This window comes from Vombatus ursinus, unplaced genomic scaffold (genome assembly GCF_900497805.2).
Source record: "Vombatus ursinus unplaced genomic scaffold, bare-nosed wombat genome assembly UNPS02014791.1, whole genome shotgun sequence".
Taxonomy (NCBI): Eukaryota; Metazoa; Chordata; class Mammalia; order Diprotodontia; family Vombatidae; genus Vombatus; species Vombatus ursinus.
Genome location: NW_020954569.1, coordinates 46,880,793 through 46,898,394, shown reverse-complemented (window position 1 = coordinate 46,898,394; position 17,602 = coordinate 46,880,793). Strand labels below are relative to the sequence as shown.

The following is a 17,602-nucleotide window of genomic DNA, read 5'->3' as shown; positions in this document are numbered from 1 at the left end:
ATTTCTCATTCTCTCTCTTCCTTTTGTTTCAGCCTCAGAAAATGAGATGAATCTTCACCTTGCTGGTGTCCTTTTAATCATTCCTCTTTCCCTTCTTTATATTTAGCCTTCTTCATAAACTGATTTTTCCTGCTGCCTGCAAACATTTTTACCTATCCTTAAAAAAAAAATTTGAATTATTGCCCTATGTGTCTCTTTCCTTTCATAGCCAAACTCCTAGAAGAAGCCATGTCTTTGTTGCCTCCACTCTTCCACCTCCCATTCTCTTCTTAACCCCTTGCACTCTGGCTTTTACACCTACCAAGGTCACCAGGGACCTCTTTGGCTAACTCCATTGACCTTTCCTCAGGTTTCATCCTTCTTCATCTCTATAGTTTGTTTTAGGAACTATTGACCACTTCCTCACTGTGGATCCCCTCCTCCCTGGGTTTTTGTGACAGTACTCTGTCATAGTCCTTTTCCTGCTAGTCTTCAGTCTCCTTTGTAGGATCATCCTCCGTGTGTCGTCCCCTAATTTTATGTGTAACCCACAGCTCTTTCCTGGCCTCTCTCCTCTTCTGTCTATACCCTAAGAGTCATTTGGGGATGCAGCAGAGAGCGCATTGGGCTTGGAGTCAGAAAGATCTGAGTTAAAATCTGGCATCAGACACTTAGTAGCTGTGTGACTATGGGCAAGTCATTTTACCTCTTCTGTCTCAGTTTCCCCAATTATAAAATGAGGATAATAATAGTACCTATCTTGCAAGGTTGTTGCGTGGACCAAATGAGAAAATGTTTGTAAAGCAGGCTCATAATAGGCGCTTTATAAATGCTTGTTCCTTTCCCATTCCTTTGATGATTTCAGCAATGCCCACAGATTCAGCGGTCATCTCTGTGCACATAACCCCTATGTTTACATATCCAGCCCTCATTTCTTTTCTAAGCTACAAGCACATATCACCAACCACCTCTTAAACAGTTCCATTGGTATCTCAAACTCATTGTTTCCAAAACCTAAATTCATTATCCCCTCCCCCCCAACCCTACTCTTCTTCTACCTTTCTGGGTTTTTTTTGTTTTGTTTGTTTGTTTGTTTAGGGAACCATTCTTCCAGTAATCCAAGTTTGCATCCTAGGTGTCATCTTTGTCTCTTCATTGTCATGTGCCCTCATATTCAAGCAGTTGCCAAGTTTTGTCAGTTGCACTTCTTCAATACCTTTACCATCTGTCCCATTCTCTCTTCACATCATAGTGACCCTAGTTGGTAACGTCCTCATCACCTATTTCCTTGTCTGTTAAAATAGCCTCCTATTTAGTCTCCCTACATCCAACATCTGCCCTTTCAATCTGTCCTCCAGATAGAGTAGCCACCAGATTAGTGTTCATGAAGCACAGGTCTGACCTTGGTCAAGAAACTCCAGGGGCTTCCCATTGCCCCAGGAATGAAACAGAAACTCCTTTGTTTGTAGATCTTCACAGCCTGGATCCATCCTGCCCCTCTAGGCTGACCGTGTGGTACTTCTCCTGCCTCACTGCTCACCCCAGCCCTAATGGTGTGCTAGACATTCCTGATAGAAATCTCCTGCCTCCACACCTGTGCAAAGGCAGGCAGTCACCTCATGCCTGGAATGCTCTCCCTCTTCGCCTTTTCCCCTTGGAACTCCAAGCTCCCTTTAAGGCCCAGTTCAAGTCATGACTTCTTCAAGAAATCTTTCCAGGTTTAGCCCAGTTGTTGGTTACCATCCCCCCATTACTTTCATGTGTGTGGGGGCATATACGTATGTGTGTGTACATGTATCTATGAGCATACTTGTGTATAGTCTGTATTTTCTTATATGTGAATGTTGTGTGTCTTCTCCCCCCAGGAGAATAAGTTCCTTGGAGGTGGGGTCACATTTGTATTTGTATCCCCAGTGCCTAAGACATGGCAAAAAATAGTTATTTAACTAAAATATGTGGTTTATAACATACATTTTGACTATTTAAAAGTCTCTTTTGCATTTTCCTCACTTATGTTCCAGAGCAGGGGTGGGACACCTGTGCCCCTAGGTCACCTGTGGCCCTCTAGGTCTTCAAGTGCAGCCCTTTGACTGAATCCAAAGTTCACAGAACAAATCTGCTTAATAAAAGGATTTGTTCTGTCAAACTTGGACACAGTCAAAAGGCTACACCCGAGGACTTAGAAGACCACAGGTGGCCTTGAGGCACAGGTGTCCCACCCCTGTTCCAGAGTATTAAGGTTGCCTGATATGTGACTGCTAGAAAAAACCAGGAGTTTTTATATTTTGATCTATTTTGACCTAATGGTACTCTGTTGTTTGCTTCTAGACACCGACCATTTCAGTAGAAGGCTTCCTCCAGGCCCTTTCACTTGTAGTGGACAAACAATTTGAAGAGAGAAAGAAGCTTTCCGCTTGCACTGGATAATCTGTTGTATCTGACTCAGTTGCACACCCAGTCATTGATTTAATATTCTTAAGCACAGCTGTTGCCCCTCTAATTCCATCTTTAAAGAAGAGCTAAACTGGTGGTCAGAATTACTCATATTCCTTTAGTCTTTATTAAAAGCATTAGTCAGTGTGTGCTACACACAACATCATTGTCAAACTCCTTTAGAAAGACAAATGTCCTATTGTGCTCACTGTGCTGAGGGGAAATTTAGAATGTATGTACTGACAGTTTTGTTCATATCTGCCCAAAGAATCACTTTTTTCTGTTGAATCTTTTTATTTCCTTTGTAAATTTAAAATAAAATGGTTAACAATTTAGCCTTCAGGCACATTATATAATAACTAATTGTTGTTAAATCTTTGACTTATAATTAGAGCATTTAACAATATACATCATACAAGATACAGCATGACATTGATTTATCTAATTTTCTTATTTAATGCACAGGTGCTATATATAGTGTGTTTAAACAGAAGTCCCACACTTTTTATAGGAAATGGGAGAAATGTTTCACTCTTTGTAACATTCAAACATAGCCTATTAGAGCACTGTAAAGTTTAAAAGTAAAAATGTTTAACATTAAAAACAGATGTATAATTACTCCTAATATACCTCATAACCTTATTGTAACTACACTATAATTTTGGTTAATAATTTTATTTTTATGTGTTTATTTGTTGAATAAATGCTTATTTCTTGAAGATTGAGTTACAAATTATGTGCCATAGAAAATGAACTGTTCAATAATGAGTGTAAAATGAACTTCATGAATTCTACAAATTATATTTCATTTTCCTCTCTGGATAAGATAAATCCATGTTAGTGTGTTCTATATAATATCTACTCTTAAAGATTATGTTGACTTCATACCTATTTTGTTTATTAAAAACGTTGTGGGGATTTTTAGATTACTTGTTTTGCCATTTTATTGATCTTTTCATACAAACAGAATAACTTGCTGATATAGAGTTGGAAGGGGCCTCAGAGGCCATCTCAGTCCTCTCATTTGACAGATGAGGAAACTGAGGACAAGATTAGTTAAGTGACTTGCCCTTTGTCACAGAGGTAATAAGCATCAAATGAAAGATTTGAACCTAGTCATCCTTCTTGACTTTTCTGCAGCCTTTGACACTCAATCACCCTCTTCTTAATACTCTCAGGTTCTCAGGACACTCTCCTGGTTCTATTTATCTGAGCCCTCCTCAGTCTCCTTTGCTGGATCTTCATCCAGTTGATGCCCATTAACATATTAAGAGTAATTATACATCCCACAAGGTTCTGTCCTATGTCCTGTTCTCCCTCCATATTATTTCACTTGGGGATCTCATCAACTATATATAGTTGAACTGTATATATATGTACAGTTCAACTATGTCTATGCTAATGATTCACAAATCTATTTATCCAAACCTAACCTTTCTGCCAACCTCACACCTCCAACTAGATACTGTCAGACATCCTATAGATGGTGATATAGATATAGATGTAGACATAGATATATATGGATGTCCTATTGAAGACATAGTCCCTAGTTCTCTAGGCTTGCAACCTAGGTGTTGTCTTCTTTTTATGTCTTTAGAATTTCATGAGCATCTCATTTTCCCCTGTAAAATATTAGTTCATAGCATCCCACCTAACCTTCCTGTGCACCTTTTGGAATTGGCTTTTCCAAAATCTCAAGTACAGACTATGCCCAGATTTTTTCTTTTCTATCACAAACTCTAGAAAGCAGTGGTCTTTTCCTGCAAAGATTCACATCATTTCCACATCAATAAGCAGTTCTCCTCTATCAGTGAAATACATCTCCAGAAGAAAGTTTTCCCTTGTTCATTTCTTTACCTTTTTGGGATGAAACTATCATTAAGCTAAGGGAAGAAGTTATTAGCCATTCTTTTGGCTGAGAGAGAGAGCTCCAACAAATGTGCAAAGGATGAAATTGGTCACTGCTACACCATGTCTCTGTGCTAGGCTTGTGAGCTGTTTCCCAAACTCATCTATTTGCTCTTTCTGTCTAGCACAGAAGACTGAGGAGTGATCAGGTAAGAGAAGAACCTGTAGAAAGCAAAGTAGTATCCAAAAGGAAGGAAAAGTCAATGGTGTCAGGTGCTGCAGAGAGATCAAGAAGAGTCAGAACTGAGAAAAGGCCATAAAATTTAATGATTTTAAAAATCATTGGGGCAGCTAGGTGATGCAGTGTATAAAGCTCCAGCCTTGGAGTCAGGAGGTCCTGAGTTCAAAACTGGTCTCAGACACATAACATTTACTAGTTGTGTGACCCTGGGCAAGTCACTTAACGCCATTGCCTAACCAAAAAAAGAAGAAAAAAAAATCATTGATAACCTTGGAGAAAATAGTTTCAGCTAGCTGATGGGGTTGGAAGCCAGACTGAAGGGAATTGAGAAGTACAAGAAAGTGGTTAGGCGGTGTAATGGATAGAAGACTGGCCCTCGAGTTGGGATGACTTGAATTCAAATCCAGCCTCAGATTCTAGCTGTGTGACCCTGGGCAAGTCACTTAACTAATTGCACCCCCCCCCCAAAAAAAGGTAAGAGAAGTAAGTGGGAGATGAGTAGAGATGACTTTTTTCCTAAGAATTTCTCTGTGAAGAGACAGAGCAAAAGCCTCCCATGAGGTCAAGGACTGTTTCTCTGCTGTTTTTGTATCCTGAGCATTAATCCTTTGTATCCTGAGTCTGGTGCATAGCTTAATAAGTGCTTGTTGATTTTTTTATTTATCGAATGAGGGAAAATATATTATTTTCTTAGCAAAGTAGGAGATAGGTTGTCTGAGGGTGGAAGTAGGGAGAGAAAAGATTTGGAATAGCTTTTGTGAGGAGAGTAAATGAATCAGGCAAGAATAAAAAGAATGTTGTACAGCCTTGAGGTTAAATAATAATAAATTTATAGTGGACCCAGTCATCAGGATTGGTTGAAAGGGTCCTAAAGATCATTATCTTTTCTGTGCTGAACACAAATACCAAAAAGGAAATCATTAGAGTTAAGTCTAGCATAGTTATAGTAGCAAAGAGCAGCCTGGCTGATGGGGAACTGTGTTGGGTTGCTCCGGATGCCATGTTTTCAAAGGTTTGTTGACAAGTGGGAGTTCATTCAGAAAAGGTCAACCAAGTTGGGAAATGATCTGGGGACCATGTGTTATGTACAATAGTGGCTAAAAATAGAGATATTTAGCCTGGAGAAGAAAGAATTTGGGGAAGCGGGTACATGATTACTGTCTTTAAATGTTTGCTATTTGGAAGTGAGATTCAACCTATTTTGCATCATTCCAGAGGGTAGGACTAAGTCCAGGTGATGGAAGTTAGAAGGCAGGAGGCTTTGGCTTAATTTAAGAAAGCACTTATTAGCAATGAGAGCTATCTAGCAATGGACTACCTTGCCTTGCGTGACACCAGGGTCTCCTTGCTGGGATCTTGTGGATGAAATCCTGCATTCAATAGGAAATTGGAATTGTGCTATAAGAAATGATGAGCAGGCAGACTTCAGAAAAACCTGGAAAGACTTGTATGGACTGATGCTGAGTGAAGTGAGCAGAACCAGGAGAATGTTGTACACAGTAACAGCCTCATTGTTGCATGACTAATGTTGATAGACTTAGCCCTTCCCAGCAATTGCAAGAATCTAAGACATCTCCAAAGGTCTCATGATGGAAAATGCTATCCATATTCAAAGAAAGAACTATGGAGTTTGAATGCAGATCAAAGCATACTATTTGCTCTTTTTTTTTCTGTTTTGTTTTCTCTTTCTTGTGGTTCTTCCTATTGGTTCTAATTCTTCCTTACAACATCACTAATGTGAAAATGTATTTACTAGGAATGTATATGTATAGCCCATATCATATTGCACACCATCTTGGGGAGGGAGGTGGGGAGGGAGGGCGAGAAAAATTTAAAACTCAAGCTTATGGAAGTGATTGTTGATAAATCAAAATAAATTAATAAAAAAATAGGAAGTTGGAGTAGATGTCCTCTATGGCCCCACACAACTCTAGGATCCTGTAAGTTTATCATTTCTATCTTAGTGTGAAAGCAGGTTTTGATAGAAGAATAGATGAGAAAAGCTAAAGACATTATGTTCCAAGAGAAGCTTTCACTAAGAGAGAAATAAGGAAAACTAGTGGTAATTAATACAAAGCTCATTTACTTCCCAGTTTCGTCTAGGGCTGGCTTGGATGGTGAGAGTTCTTAGGAGTAGGGATGAAGCCTATACCCAGACAGAAAAAAATTAAGAGTGAGAGACAGAAGGCTAAAATAAAGACTATAAAAAAAATAGTTAACAAGGTTTGAAAGCTCTATATATCCCAAAATGATAGCAAGTTGATTTTGGACTTTAGGCCACTAGAGGACAGTATATCACCAGCAATGTCTGGCAATTGATGTTCACACAACTGCAGCTTCTAAATGAAGAACACAAAAGCAAATATTCTGGGAGCCTTAGAACCATGGAAAAAAATTACCATAACCCCCGCCCCAAATGCATAGTAAATGACCCAGGTACTTTAATTCCAGAAGTAGGGGCTGGAGAGAGACATCATTCCTATTACAAGAGGAGCATTTGAATATTTCACTTCTTGACTTAAATATTTCTTGGGGTCTTACTATTAGAGGAAACAGTATGGTATATTGTGCTTCAACATTTACCTAAGGTTGGTCCTACCAGAAATTGTGTGTGTGTGTGTGTGTGTGTGTGTGTGTGTGTGTGTGGTTAGAAGTAGGAAAGGTTGAAAAATAGGGTTTCTTGAACTCTGTTGGGGGAAAGAGGAAGATTAGGAATGGGTAGGAAGATGATAAAAAAGAGGAGAAAAGGAAGAACTAGTCAACTCCTATGTAGATTTCATGTGATCTACAAAAAAGCATGAATTCTCTTCAGACCAAGAACAAAAATGGCCAACAGAGAAGTGAATCCAAAGATGATGGAGGAGCAGCAAATAAGGTGCTCTGGCCAGGTGTATCTGCCATGTTCTGGCAGATAAATTATGGCTTAGGAGCTAAAAGAACTTTCTACTGTTGACTGCTGAGTTGCCATCAGAGATTTTTGGGGGGGAGAATGTGAACTGGAGAAGCACTGCATTCCTCTAAAGTCCTGATTTCCAAAGAAGTGAAAGAATATGGCTACTTCAAACTATAGGGCAATGGGCTTGACTAGAAAAATTCTAGAATAAATTATTAAAGGAATAGTTTGGGAGCACCTGGAAAGGGAAGACGTAATTACTAAGAACCAATATGGGGACATTAAGGACATATCATGCTGTACTAACCTCATTTCCATTTTTGAGAGGGTTTCTAGAATAATAGATCAGGGAAATTCTATGAACACAGAATATAAGGATTTCAGCAAAGTACTTGCCGTCCTTGATTTTGTAATACCTTTTTATTATTATGAAATTGAACAAACAAAAATCCCAGAAACCAAGGAAAACATCTGAATATGAAAAATCTGTAAGTGTCCTGAGAGGAGAAAGAAATAGGTTTTTGGGGGGCTGAGATAAACATCAACTAAGATGACCATTTACATATACAAATTACAGGAAAAAGGAGGACTGCATATATATATATATACATACATACATACATACATACATATATAATGTACACATGTACATGCGTACACATATAAAAGTCTATATACAAACCATTCTTCAAATATAAAAAAAAGTTTGGTTATTCTGAACTTGTCAAACACCAATGAACATTTCCATGTACAAAGAACAGAAAAAGAGGATTGTACATGATCATGAATCTCTATTGCAACTTATATTTTTAATATGTGAGATGTGAAAATATAGCACTTTTGTTTCCTTTGTCTCTTGTTTATTCTTCTCTGATCCTGGGTTAATGAGTATCAAAGATGGGACAATATTGTATGCTTCAGAAGGCTGGAAGAACCACGAGAAGTCCAACTGCTGAAGTCCATAGCATAGTCTTGTCCTTACTAAAGCAAAACAGAACAAAACAAACAAAATAAAAAACCTGAGTCTGGAGAGGAGCCAGTTCTAGGGACTGATCTGGTTGACACTAGCTTAGCAGTGAATTGACCCGGGGGCACTGCTTCTGGATCAGAGCACCTGGATAAAAATCACATCTCTGACACTATATAATGCAGCCTTAGACAAGTCACCTAATCTCTCTAGGCATCAGTTACCTCATCTGTAAAATGAAGAAGTTGGATTAAATAGCTTCTGAGGTCCCATCCAAACCTAAAGCTAGGTTCTTCTTCTATCAAACTAAGAACCATGAGGTTGCAGGAGCAGTGACCCTCACCAAACCCTGACTTTTACCAGCCTTCCTAGATGCATTGCTCTGGGGTAGCTTGTCTTCTCATTAGGGGAATCAGACTCCCTGCTTTTCCAACTCTACTCCCACATCCAATTCCTGAAGAGTAGCTCTTCTCTAAGGGGTTCTCCCCAGCAGGGGGAAGAAATACAAAGATACCTATAGTACAAAAATTAATCAGGTACGGAAGAGGCAATTTTTATTCCTACACAGAAAGGGAATGCCAAGCAATTTTTTAAAAATCATAATATCATCATGATCAGTTGAGAAAATAATATGCAAGCCTAGCTGGGCCATTCATTCACAACAGATCTGGTTTTTTTCACTATTTTATAATTCATCTCTGCTTATTATAGCCTGATCACTCCAAGTGAGCTCTTTTCTTTTGGTGGTTTCTCTTTCTGTGGGCAATTCTTTTTCTCTTGGCCCATCTGGCCCTGTCTCTGCCACTGTTGCTCTTCCTGCTGTAACTTCTTAAATTCTTGATACTCTAAGAATTGGGTGTACAGGAAAGGAAAAAGAGAACAGCCACTTTTCAAGCTCTTACTGTCTCCTATCCAAAAAAAGAAGGATCAAACAAATAGGGACCCCCATACCAGAAACATGGTTTGCCTCAGACTACATTTGCTCATAGGCCATCCCAGTGGGAGTAGGGGAAGGTGATCTTCCCACCAACCCTTTGGAATACAATTATGGCTAGAAAGCATTTCATATAAAAAAGACCCTGGAGATTTACTGTCTTGAAAGCTCATTATAGCAACTGATACAATCTTGAAATTCATTAATATGAAGTATTCAGAATGAGATGATAGTTTCACTGTACGTGGCCCTAGATGGACCATATATGAAATACTGTATCCAAGTAGGGTGATCAGGATGGTGACCAGGGACCATTGATCCTGTGAACTAGGGATCTCTAGCCTGGAGAACAGAAGACTTAGAAGTCAAGATAGTAGGGTTTTCTCTCTCTCTCTCTCTCTTTCTCTCTCTCTCTCTTTTTCTCTCTCTTTCTCTCTCTCTCTCCCTTTCTCTCTTTCTTTTTGAAGGGCTGTTATGTTGAAAAAAGATTAGATTTGTCTTGTTTGTACTCACAAGTCAGTATTAGGAGTTACTGGTATAAGTTGCAAGAAGGCAGCTTTCAGCTTGACATTGGGAAAGCTTTCCTAAGATTCAGAGCTACCCAAAAAGTGAGTGGGCTGTGCGGGTGTAGGACTAAGAGATTATGGGTGGTAATAGCCTCAACCTTGTCTACATATGTTGTTTCAGGTCTATGTTGGATTTGATGACTTCTGAGCTTCAATTCAGTTCTAAGAGTCCATGTTCTATATGATTTTAAAAGTCCAGAGCCCCCATCATATTTGTACCCTATGGTAATTTTGCTAAGAATACTATTTTTTAAAAATTGAATAAATATAAAATCATGGTGATAATAGCATCTTTCCCTTCTTCCTTCTTTCCTCTTCTGAAATTCAAAGATATACAGGAGGAATCCTCCATGAAGTGAAGTGATTCAAGTTTCCATAATATTTGCTATCAATGTGTATCACCTTCAAAAAGAAAGCCTTCTCTCTTCTTCATTTTAGTTGCATGTTCATGATAGTGATGTGTGAATCTAAGCATGCTTATGTTTATAAGAGTAGAAGATATTTATTACTCAAAGCTATATGATCACTACAACCAGCTCTCAGTGTGGCTTTTTTGACTGAAAGATTTTGCTGGCTAAAAATAAACATTGTCACCTAAGATCACTCCTTAGGTAGCATGATAAGTTTTAAAGGGGTACAATAAATTCTACTTATTTACACAGGCTGGGTCAGAAAAACTCCAGTTGGACATTGCCCAAGAGCAAATTGCTATGCCCAGCTTTTGGTGAGAGACAACATGGTACCAGCAGAAAGAGCACTTGTTTTAGAGTCAAAAGTCCTTGGTTCATATCCTGATTCTGGTACTTTCTACTGGGTGACCTTGGACAAGTCACTTAACCTACCTAGGTCTCAGCTTCCTCATCTGTAAAATGGTGGGGTTAGACTACTTCCATGGACTGGGTTAGACTACAACCATGTAGCACATAGCTTGAAATCTGTGGTCCTATTTTCTAAACTACAGCTCTCCCTGACCCCTACCTAACTTTTCTATTCATTATATCAATACATCAAAGACCTGTGATTTTATCTGTGTTGAATACCCATTTCACCAACATAGTTTAAAACCTTCTTGTACCTTAGAAGAAAGTCTTGAGGAACTGGTGTGGCCAATACAAATTATAATCCAATGGTCAACCTTCTAGCAATGAGTCTCTCAAAACCTAGCTTTGCTAGTAATGGAATAAAAAATAAATCATAGGTCATCTGGTCCTAACTCTAACCTGAAACATCCATTTCCTCTATATCCCCAAGTGGCCATTCAAGTTCTACATGAAGATAGGGAAATCACTAGCTCCTGAGGTACCCCATTCTGCTTTTGGACAACTGATCATCTTGTGAATTTGTCCTTTATAACAAGCTAACACATTATGTATTTCTGAGCCTGCATTTGAAGTCCTCCAGCCTTAGAGATAATTGAGGAATCTGTCATACAACATTATTGAATTTAGGAATCTGCTATATGGCATTCCTGATAGGTGATTATTAATTCCTTGTATGAACACTTCAGGTAATAGAGAACCTACTATTTCCACTGATAACTCCTTTTGCTGTTGGAGAATGGTGCCATTAGCTCCAAGAAATTAGTTTATTACATTTTTTAAAATTTTGCCCCAAACACCATAAAAATCTAATTTATCTTCATTATTTCTTATAAGTTGAGAACCAGAAGTGAGTTTATAAGACACCCAGTCTAACTCCATCACATAGATGAGGAAAACTGAGGCCTAGAAAAGTTTAGTGACTTGCCCAAGGTCACATGGGTAGTAAGCAGTAGATCTGAACTCAGATCCTCTGACTCTAAATCAGTGTTCTCTCCATTGCTTCACACTGCTTCTTCTGACAACTTTAAATTTATGAGTTTCCTTTGACCTTTGCGTTGCTGACAAAATCAATCAATATTTCATCGGCTTTTTCTGTGATGAGTTGGTTTGGGTAGTACTGAGTGAGAAAAAAATAGATTATGCTGTCAACTTTGTAAGAAACAAAATAAATGGCTAGGAATCAGCAGCCTGGTTCTTATCCTTTTTCTGCTGCTAATTAGCTGTGTGACTTCTGGGCCTTACTTCTTTGTCCTAAATAAAGTGGTTAGATCAGTAGTTTAGAATCTAGTTCAGAGGTTCTTAACCAATGGTCCATGGACCCCTATGGATTTCAACAGGGAAAAAATACATCTTTGTTTTCACAAATCTTTTGTTTTCCTTGTAATCCTTTGTGTTTTATTTTATACATTTAAAAACATTATTCTGAGAAGAGGTCATAGGCTTCATCAGACTGCCAAAGGGATCCAGGATGCACACAAAAAATTAAGAACCCTTTAATTGCTATGATGATAGTGTTATGACTGGTTTTATAACTCACAGATAAAAAGAAGCCACCATTCCTCAACAGATAGGTGGTCAAAGTTGATGAACAAACAATTCTCAAAAAAAAAAAAAATTACAAAGTCTTCACAACCACATGAAAGAATGCTCCAAATCATTTATAATGAGAGAAATGCATATCAAAGCAAGCCTGAGGTTTTATCTAACTCTGCAAATTGGCAAAGATGACAAAAACAGGCAATAATCAATGTTAGAGGGGTTGTGGGATGATAGGTACACTAATACATTGTTGGTAGAGCTAAGAAATGGTACCCCCATATTGAAAAGTAATTTGGAGTTTTGCAAATAGAGTGATTAAAATGTCCATAGCCTTTGAACCAGACAGTCTATTCCTGAATTTGTACTCCTAGAAAGCCATTGATGAGAAGAAAGTCCCTATATACATCACAATATTTTTAGATGCACTTTTGGTGATGGCAAAGAATTAGAAATAAAATAGACACTCATTGACTGCGGAACAGCTAACTGTGGTATATGAATGTAATGGAATATTATTGTGTTATAAGAAATGGTGGGGTCAAGTAGGATAGAGCACCAGTTCTGGAGTCAAGAGGACCTGAGTTCAAATCTGGCCTCAGACACTTACTAGCTGTGTGACCCTGGGCAAATCACTTAACTCCAATTGCCTAAAAAAAAAAGAGAGAGAGAGAGAGAGAGAAAGAAAGAAATGATGAATGGGACAAATACAGAGAATCATGGAAAGATTTACAAGAACTGATGCAGAGTGAAGTAAGTAGATCAAAGAAAGCAAAATACAGGACTACAGCTATGTAAATGGAAAGAACATCCACAAACAAAAAGACAAAAGTGGCAGTAATAAAATTATAAAGATGCAGCATGACTCAAATAAAGAACTACGGGGGGACCCCCCAACCCACCCCTTTGTGGAGGTGGGAGGTCCACAGGTACTGTACATTGCACATGTTTTCATGCACTAATTAGTTGTGCTGATGTTTTCTTCTTCATTTTCTTTCTTCTTTTTGTCTTAAAAAAATACTATTTGTTACATGGGATGGCTCTCTGGGAGGAAGGAGGGGAAGGCTACTGGGAAAACTATGACAATGTAAGAAACAGGACATCAATAAAAAGGTATAAAATTGTTCAAAAGAAATCTTGTTACTTTTTTAGCAGCACCTTGAACATTTAACAAATGGGGGTATGCCCAACTCAGAAGACAGGTTCCCAGAAAAGGACCCCTAAGTTTAATATTCTGTGGATCTGTATCCATTCAAAACCAGTTGGTTCCCACTGATATGCTTACATAACTGAAATAGTAGTTAGGTGATACAGTAGATAGAGAGTTGGGCCTGGAGTCAGGAAGACTTGAGTTCAAATCTGGCCTCAGACATTAGCTAGCTGTATGACCCTGGTCAAGTCAATCAACCTCTGCTCCAATTTCCTCAACTGTAAAAGGGGGATAATAACAGCATCTATCTGTCAGGGCTGTTGTGAGAATCAAATAAGATGAGATTTGTAAAGTGCTTAGCACAGAACCTGGCACCTGGTAGGCATTATGTAAATTCTTATTCCTTTTCCCTTTCTCATTCCCTTTCCTTCCTCAGCCATCAGACACAACTAGTTTAAAACAAAGGCATATTATGAAATAGCATACTAAGAAAAGGAGCAAGAAAACATTTTCCCCATAAGCCTGAGGCACATTCTCCCTAAGGAATGCATATGGTCAGAGCACAAGGCGGAGGCACTTACTCATATGGACCATGTGTGATCAGGATTCTGGTGCAGAGGAAAGGTGCAGAGGCCTCAAAAGCTGATATCTTATGGGCATGTCATCACCCTGTTCTCTGCTTCTTGCTGGTCTCTGCCAGCTACTGCTCACTCCTTTGGACTCACGCTACTCCACTCAACATTTAGTTTCTTTTACAGATGTAGCCTTTGTAGGATTCTGCTTAGCTAGATGTACAATTCTGGCAGGACACTGCTCCTTTGGACACTTTCCTGCTGAAGGCATCATCTCTGCTACATGTGCATGTCTGTTCAGCGTGGCTCTGGTGAAGGCTGCTGTTTTAAGTTTCTGGCTTTAGCTAGTCTTTGGATGTAGGAGTATCTCCATGCTCTTTTGGTTCAAAGCCAGAGGCATTTTTTCATAGCTCTTTTAGAAAAAAAATAACAGTGTTCCCAGTCATAGACCAGCCCCCCCAACATGGACACACATATGTATATGTGTACATATAACATGTGCGTGTGCAATGCACACATGTATATGCACATGTATGTGTGTGTGAATATGTGTGTATAAATTATATATATTTAGATATAAATTCCATATATTTATTATATGTCAATATATAGATATAAAATATAATATATATACTATACATGACATATTGCATAAATTCTATAAATATATAATAAAAATAACTACCATTTATATTGCACTTAAAGTGCTATATATATAGCATAACACTTCACATATGTTATCTCATTTGATCCTTACCCTGTGAAGTAGTTGCTATTAATAACTCCATTTTTCCAGATGAGGAAAATGAGAAAGAGAGAGATTAAATAAATGACTTGCCCAGGGTAGTGTGGCTATTAAACATCTGAGGTAAGATTTGGATTAAAGTGTTCTTGATTCTAAGTTCAACACCCTAACCAAGGAACCACCTCTTTTATAGAAAACGAAACGAAATGAAACAAAGGAACAAAAAAATCAAAACAGGCTCTCCGGTTTGGGTTTTTTCTCCCTTTATTGAATGTACTGCCTTGTATCCTTCTAAGTCTTCAGGAATAGGCCTCCCTCTCCTTCCCCCAGCAGGAGAGTCTTATCAGTCACCTCCCAGAATGTTAGGATCATGACCCCAGACGCTCCTACGTTAGCATCAAATTTCATTAGGCTGTCTTTTCTTTAGATTATACTTCATGATTACTAGACTTGGATTCTTTGTGGGCAAATACGTTTGAGGGCATGATAGACATTCTACTACTATGCACACAAACACACACACACACATACACACACACATAAAATATATGAGATATAGTATCTATGTACACATTTATGTGTGTAATATGTAATAAATATGTGATCAAATATTATATATAATACATTATTCATATAACATATAAATAATTATTTATACCACATGATTTTATTACATATTATATGATATGTATTATATGGTATATTGTATATTACATATTACATACAACATGATAATATGTGAAAATTATGTATAAATGTCTAACATGCCCTAAAACATATTTACCCACAAAGAATCCAAGACCACTATGTAATATGTAATATATATTATGTGTATAATATACAATGTGATATATATGTGATATGGTAGTTGAATCACATAAATACTGTATCACATATTATACATGTGTATTATATTATATATGATATGATGCATATTTATATACCTTATACCTATATAATATGTACTTCTTAAATTATGCGGAGGTAGCTAGGTGGCTCAATGAATAGAGAGCTGGATCTGGAGTCAGGAAGACTTGATTTCAAATCTAGCCTCAGATACCTACTAGTTGTGTAACCCTGCGCAAGCCACTCAACTTCTTTTGCTTAATCCGTTGGAGAAGGAAATGACAACCGCTGTAGTATCTCTGCATGGACAGTATTGGAGCGCTATGATCCACAAGGTCATGAAGAGGTGGATGTGACTAAATGACATCATACCCTTATTTTACTCTATAAAAATAGACTATAAGCCACATAGGAGAAATTTGCCTGATAACACTTCTCTTTGTGTGACTCCTTGACTGAAGGCATTTGGTGAAAAATGATGCTCTAAGAGGAGAGGCCTCTAGCCTTCTCCCTACCTGAGGCCAACATGGGACCTCATAGATACCAGCCTTGATTCTTTGCCTTACTTAGCATTTGTTCTTTTGTTTTGGGAGAAGGGATTGGAGGCTATGACTTTATGAGTTTTGAGAGTTTTGAATGGGTCACCAGAAATCTAGGAGTCAAATATACATCAATGGAGCAAGCAGTGACCTTTGGGACTCAGCCCAGTGGTTGCTGATATGAGAACTGAAATGACAATAGCGCCATATCTGGTCACGAACTTGATGGGACCAATGCTATGTAGAAAATGAATTAAGCCTGAGCCCACTCTCATCAGATGCTAAGATAGGATAGGGGAGAGTATATGCCCTAATGCACTGGGTGGAAATGTTTGTACTTTTGTTATTGCTTTATTTTCAAAGTAAATATCTCTGTTGTGAAAGGTAATTGATGTTAATGGATTTAACAAACTGGGTTCTGTGGTAAGTGGGATAGTAAATTAGGGAGGTATAAAGAATTGCTTTGTCAGAAAAGGGGTCCAGTTGGGAATTAGTGCTCTATTAGAGAGAAAGGATTGGAGGCAGAGAGAACAATTTGGAGACTGTTGCAGTTGGTTATGAGGTAACAAGGGCTTGAATTAGTGTTAAGACAATGAAAGGAGGGAATGACTGTGAAAGACATTAAAAAACAAGAATTTATGAGACTTTGATGCTTTATGGAGAAAGTGGAGGAAGAGGTAAAGGTGACCTGAAAGTTTTGACCCTGAGTTTCTGGCAGCATTATGTTATATAATGGTACAAAAACAGGAATGTGAAGAAGTGGTTTGAGGAGGGAAATTATTAATTTACTTGTAGTTTGAGGTTTGGGGATAGAAATATCCATTAGTCAATTAGAAATGTCAGACTTGAGTTTGACAGAGATCTAAGTAAGGGCTGGAGCTATGGGGTTGGGAAGAATTTGTACAGAGATCTCCAAGAAAGAAAGTATCTACAAAGAAGAGAAGACTGACAACAGAGCTTTAGGGAAAGGAATACCAGATTTAGGAAGTAAGAGGAAGGAGTCGCTAAATGAAAAAGAAGGAGGAGCTTACTAAGAGGGTTAGGGGTTATGTGGCATAGGCTTGGTTAACACAGTATATTTAAATTCACTATATGTGTGTGTATTATTTGGAAGTATAATGGGTTCTCCTTCTACATGCTTTTATATCTCCTGAATTATTACTTGCCTCAGGGCTTATAGGAGATGGTAGTTTATGAGTACATGCTCACAATAAGAAAGAGCTGCATGGAAAGATAAAAGTGACAAAACCTTTGTGAGTGTACTGGATTGGATGCTTTCTTTTTCCATTGTTTGTCCTGGGATTTGAATCTTTCCTTCATTACCATATAAAAGCTAGGAACATTTGGTGACTGCCTGGTGAAGCCAATACTGCTGAGCATCATGCAAGTTAACAGTCACTGATGCTGAGAGTCAGGATTGTTGGGATACAATGGCAGCAGCCCAAGAGAGATTAACTATTAGCAAGCCTTTGCTTTGAGCACAGAGAGGGGGATACCTGCTAAAGAACCTCCAAGTGGCTGTATAGGAAGCC

General features: G+C 38.3%; 1 protein-coding gene across 1 annotated transcript in view; it reads left to right on the top strand.

Moving 5' to 3' along the window:
* TRIP13 (thyroid hormone receptor interactor 13) overlaps window positions 1-3,284 on the top strand; it is a 36,524-nt gene extending 33,240 nt beyond the window's left edge. Inside the window, exon 14 of the mRNA XM_027868963.1 lies at window positions 2,308-3,284. Within this exon, the coding sequence (XP_027724764.1) occupies window positions 2,308-2,406 (99 nt within the window). The 3' untranslated portion in view covers window positions 2,407-3,284. The remainder of the gene's footprint in view (window positions 1-2,307) is intronic.
* Window positions 3,285-17,602: the final 14,318 nt, after the last annotated feature.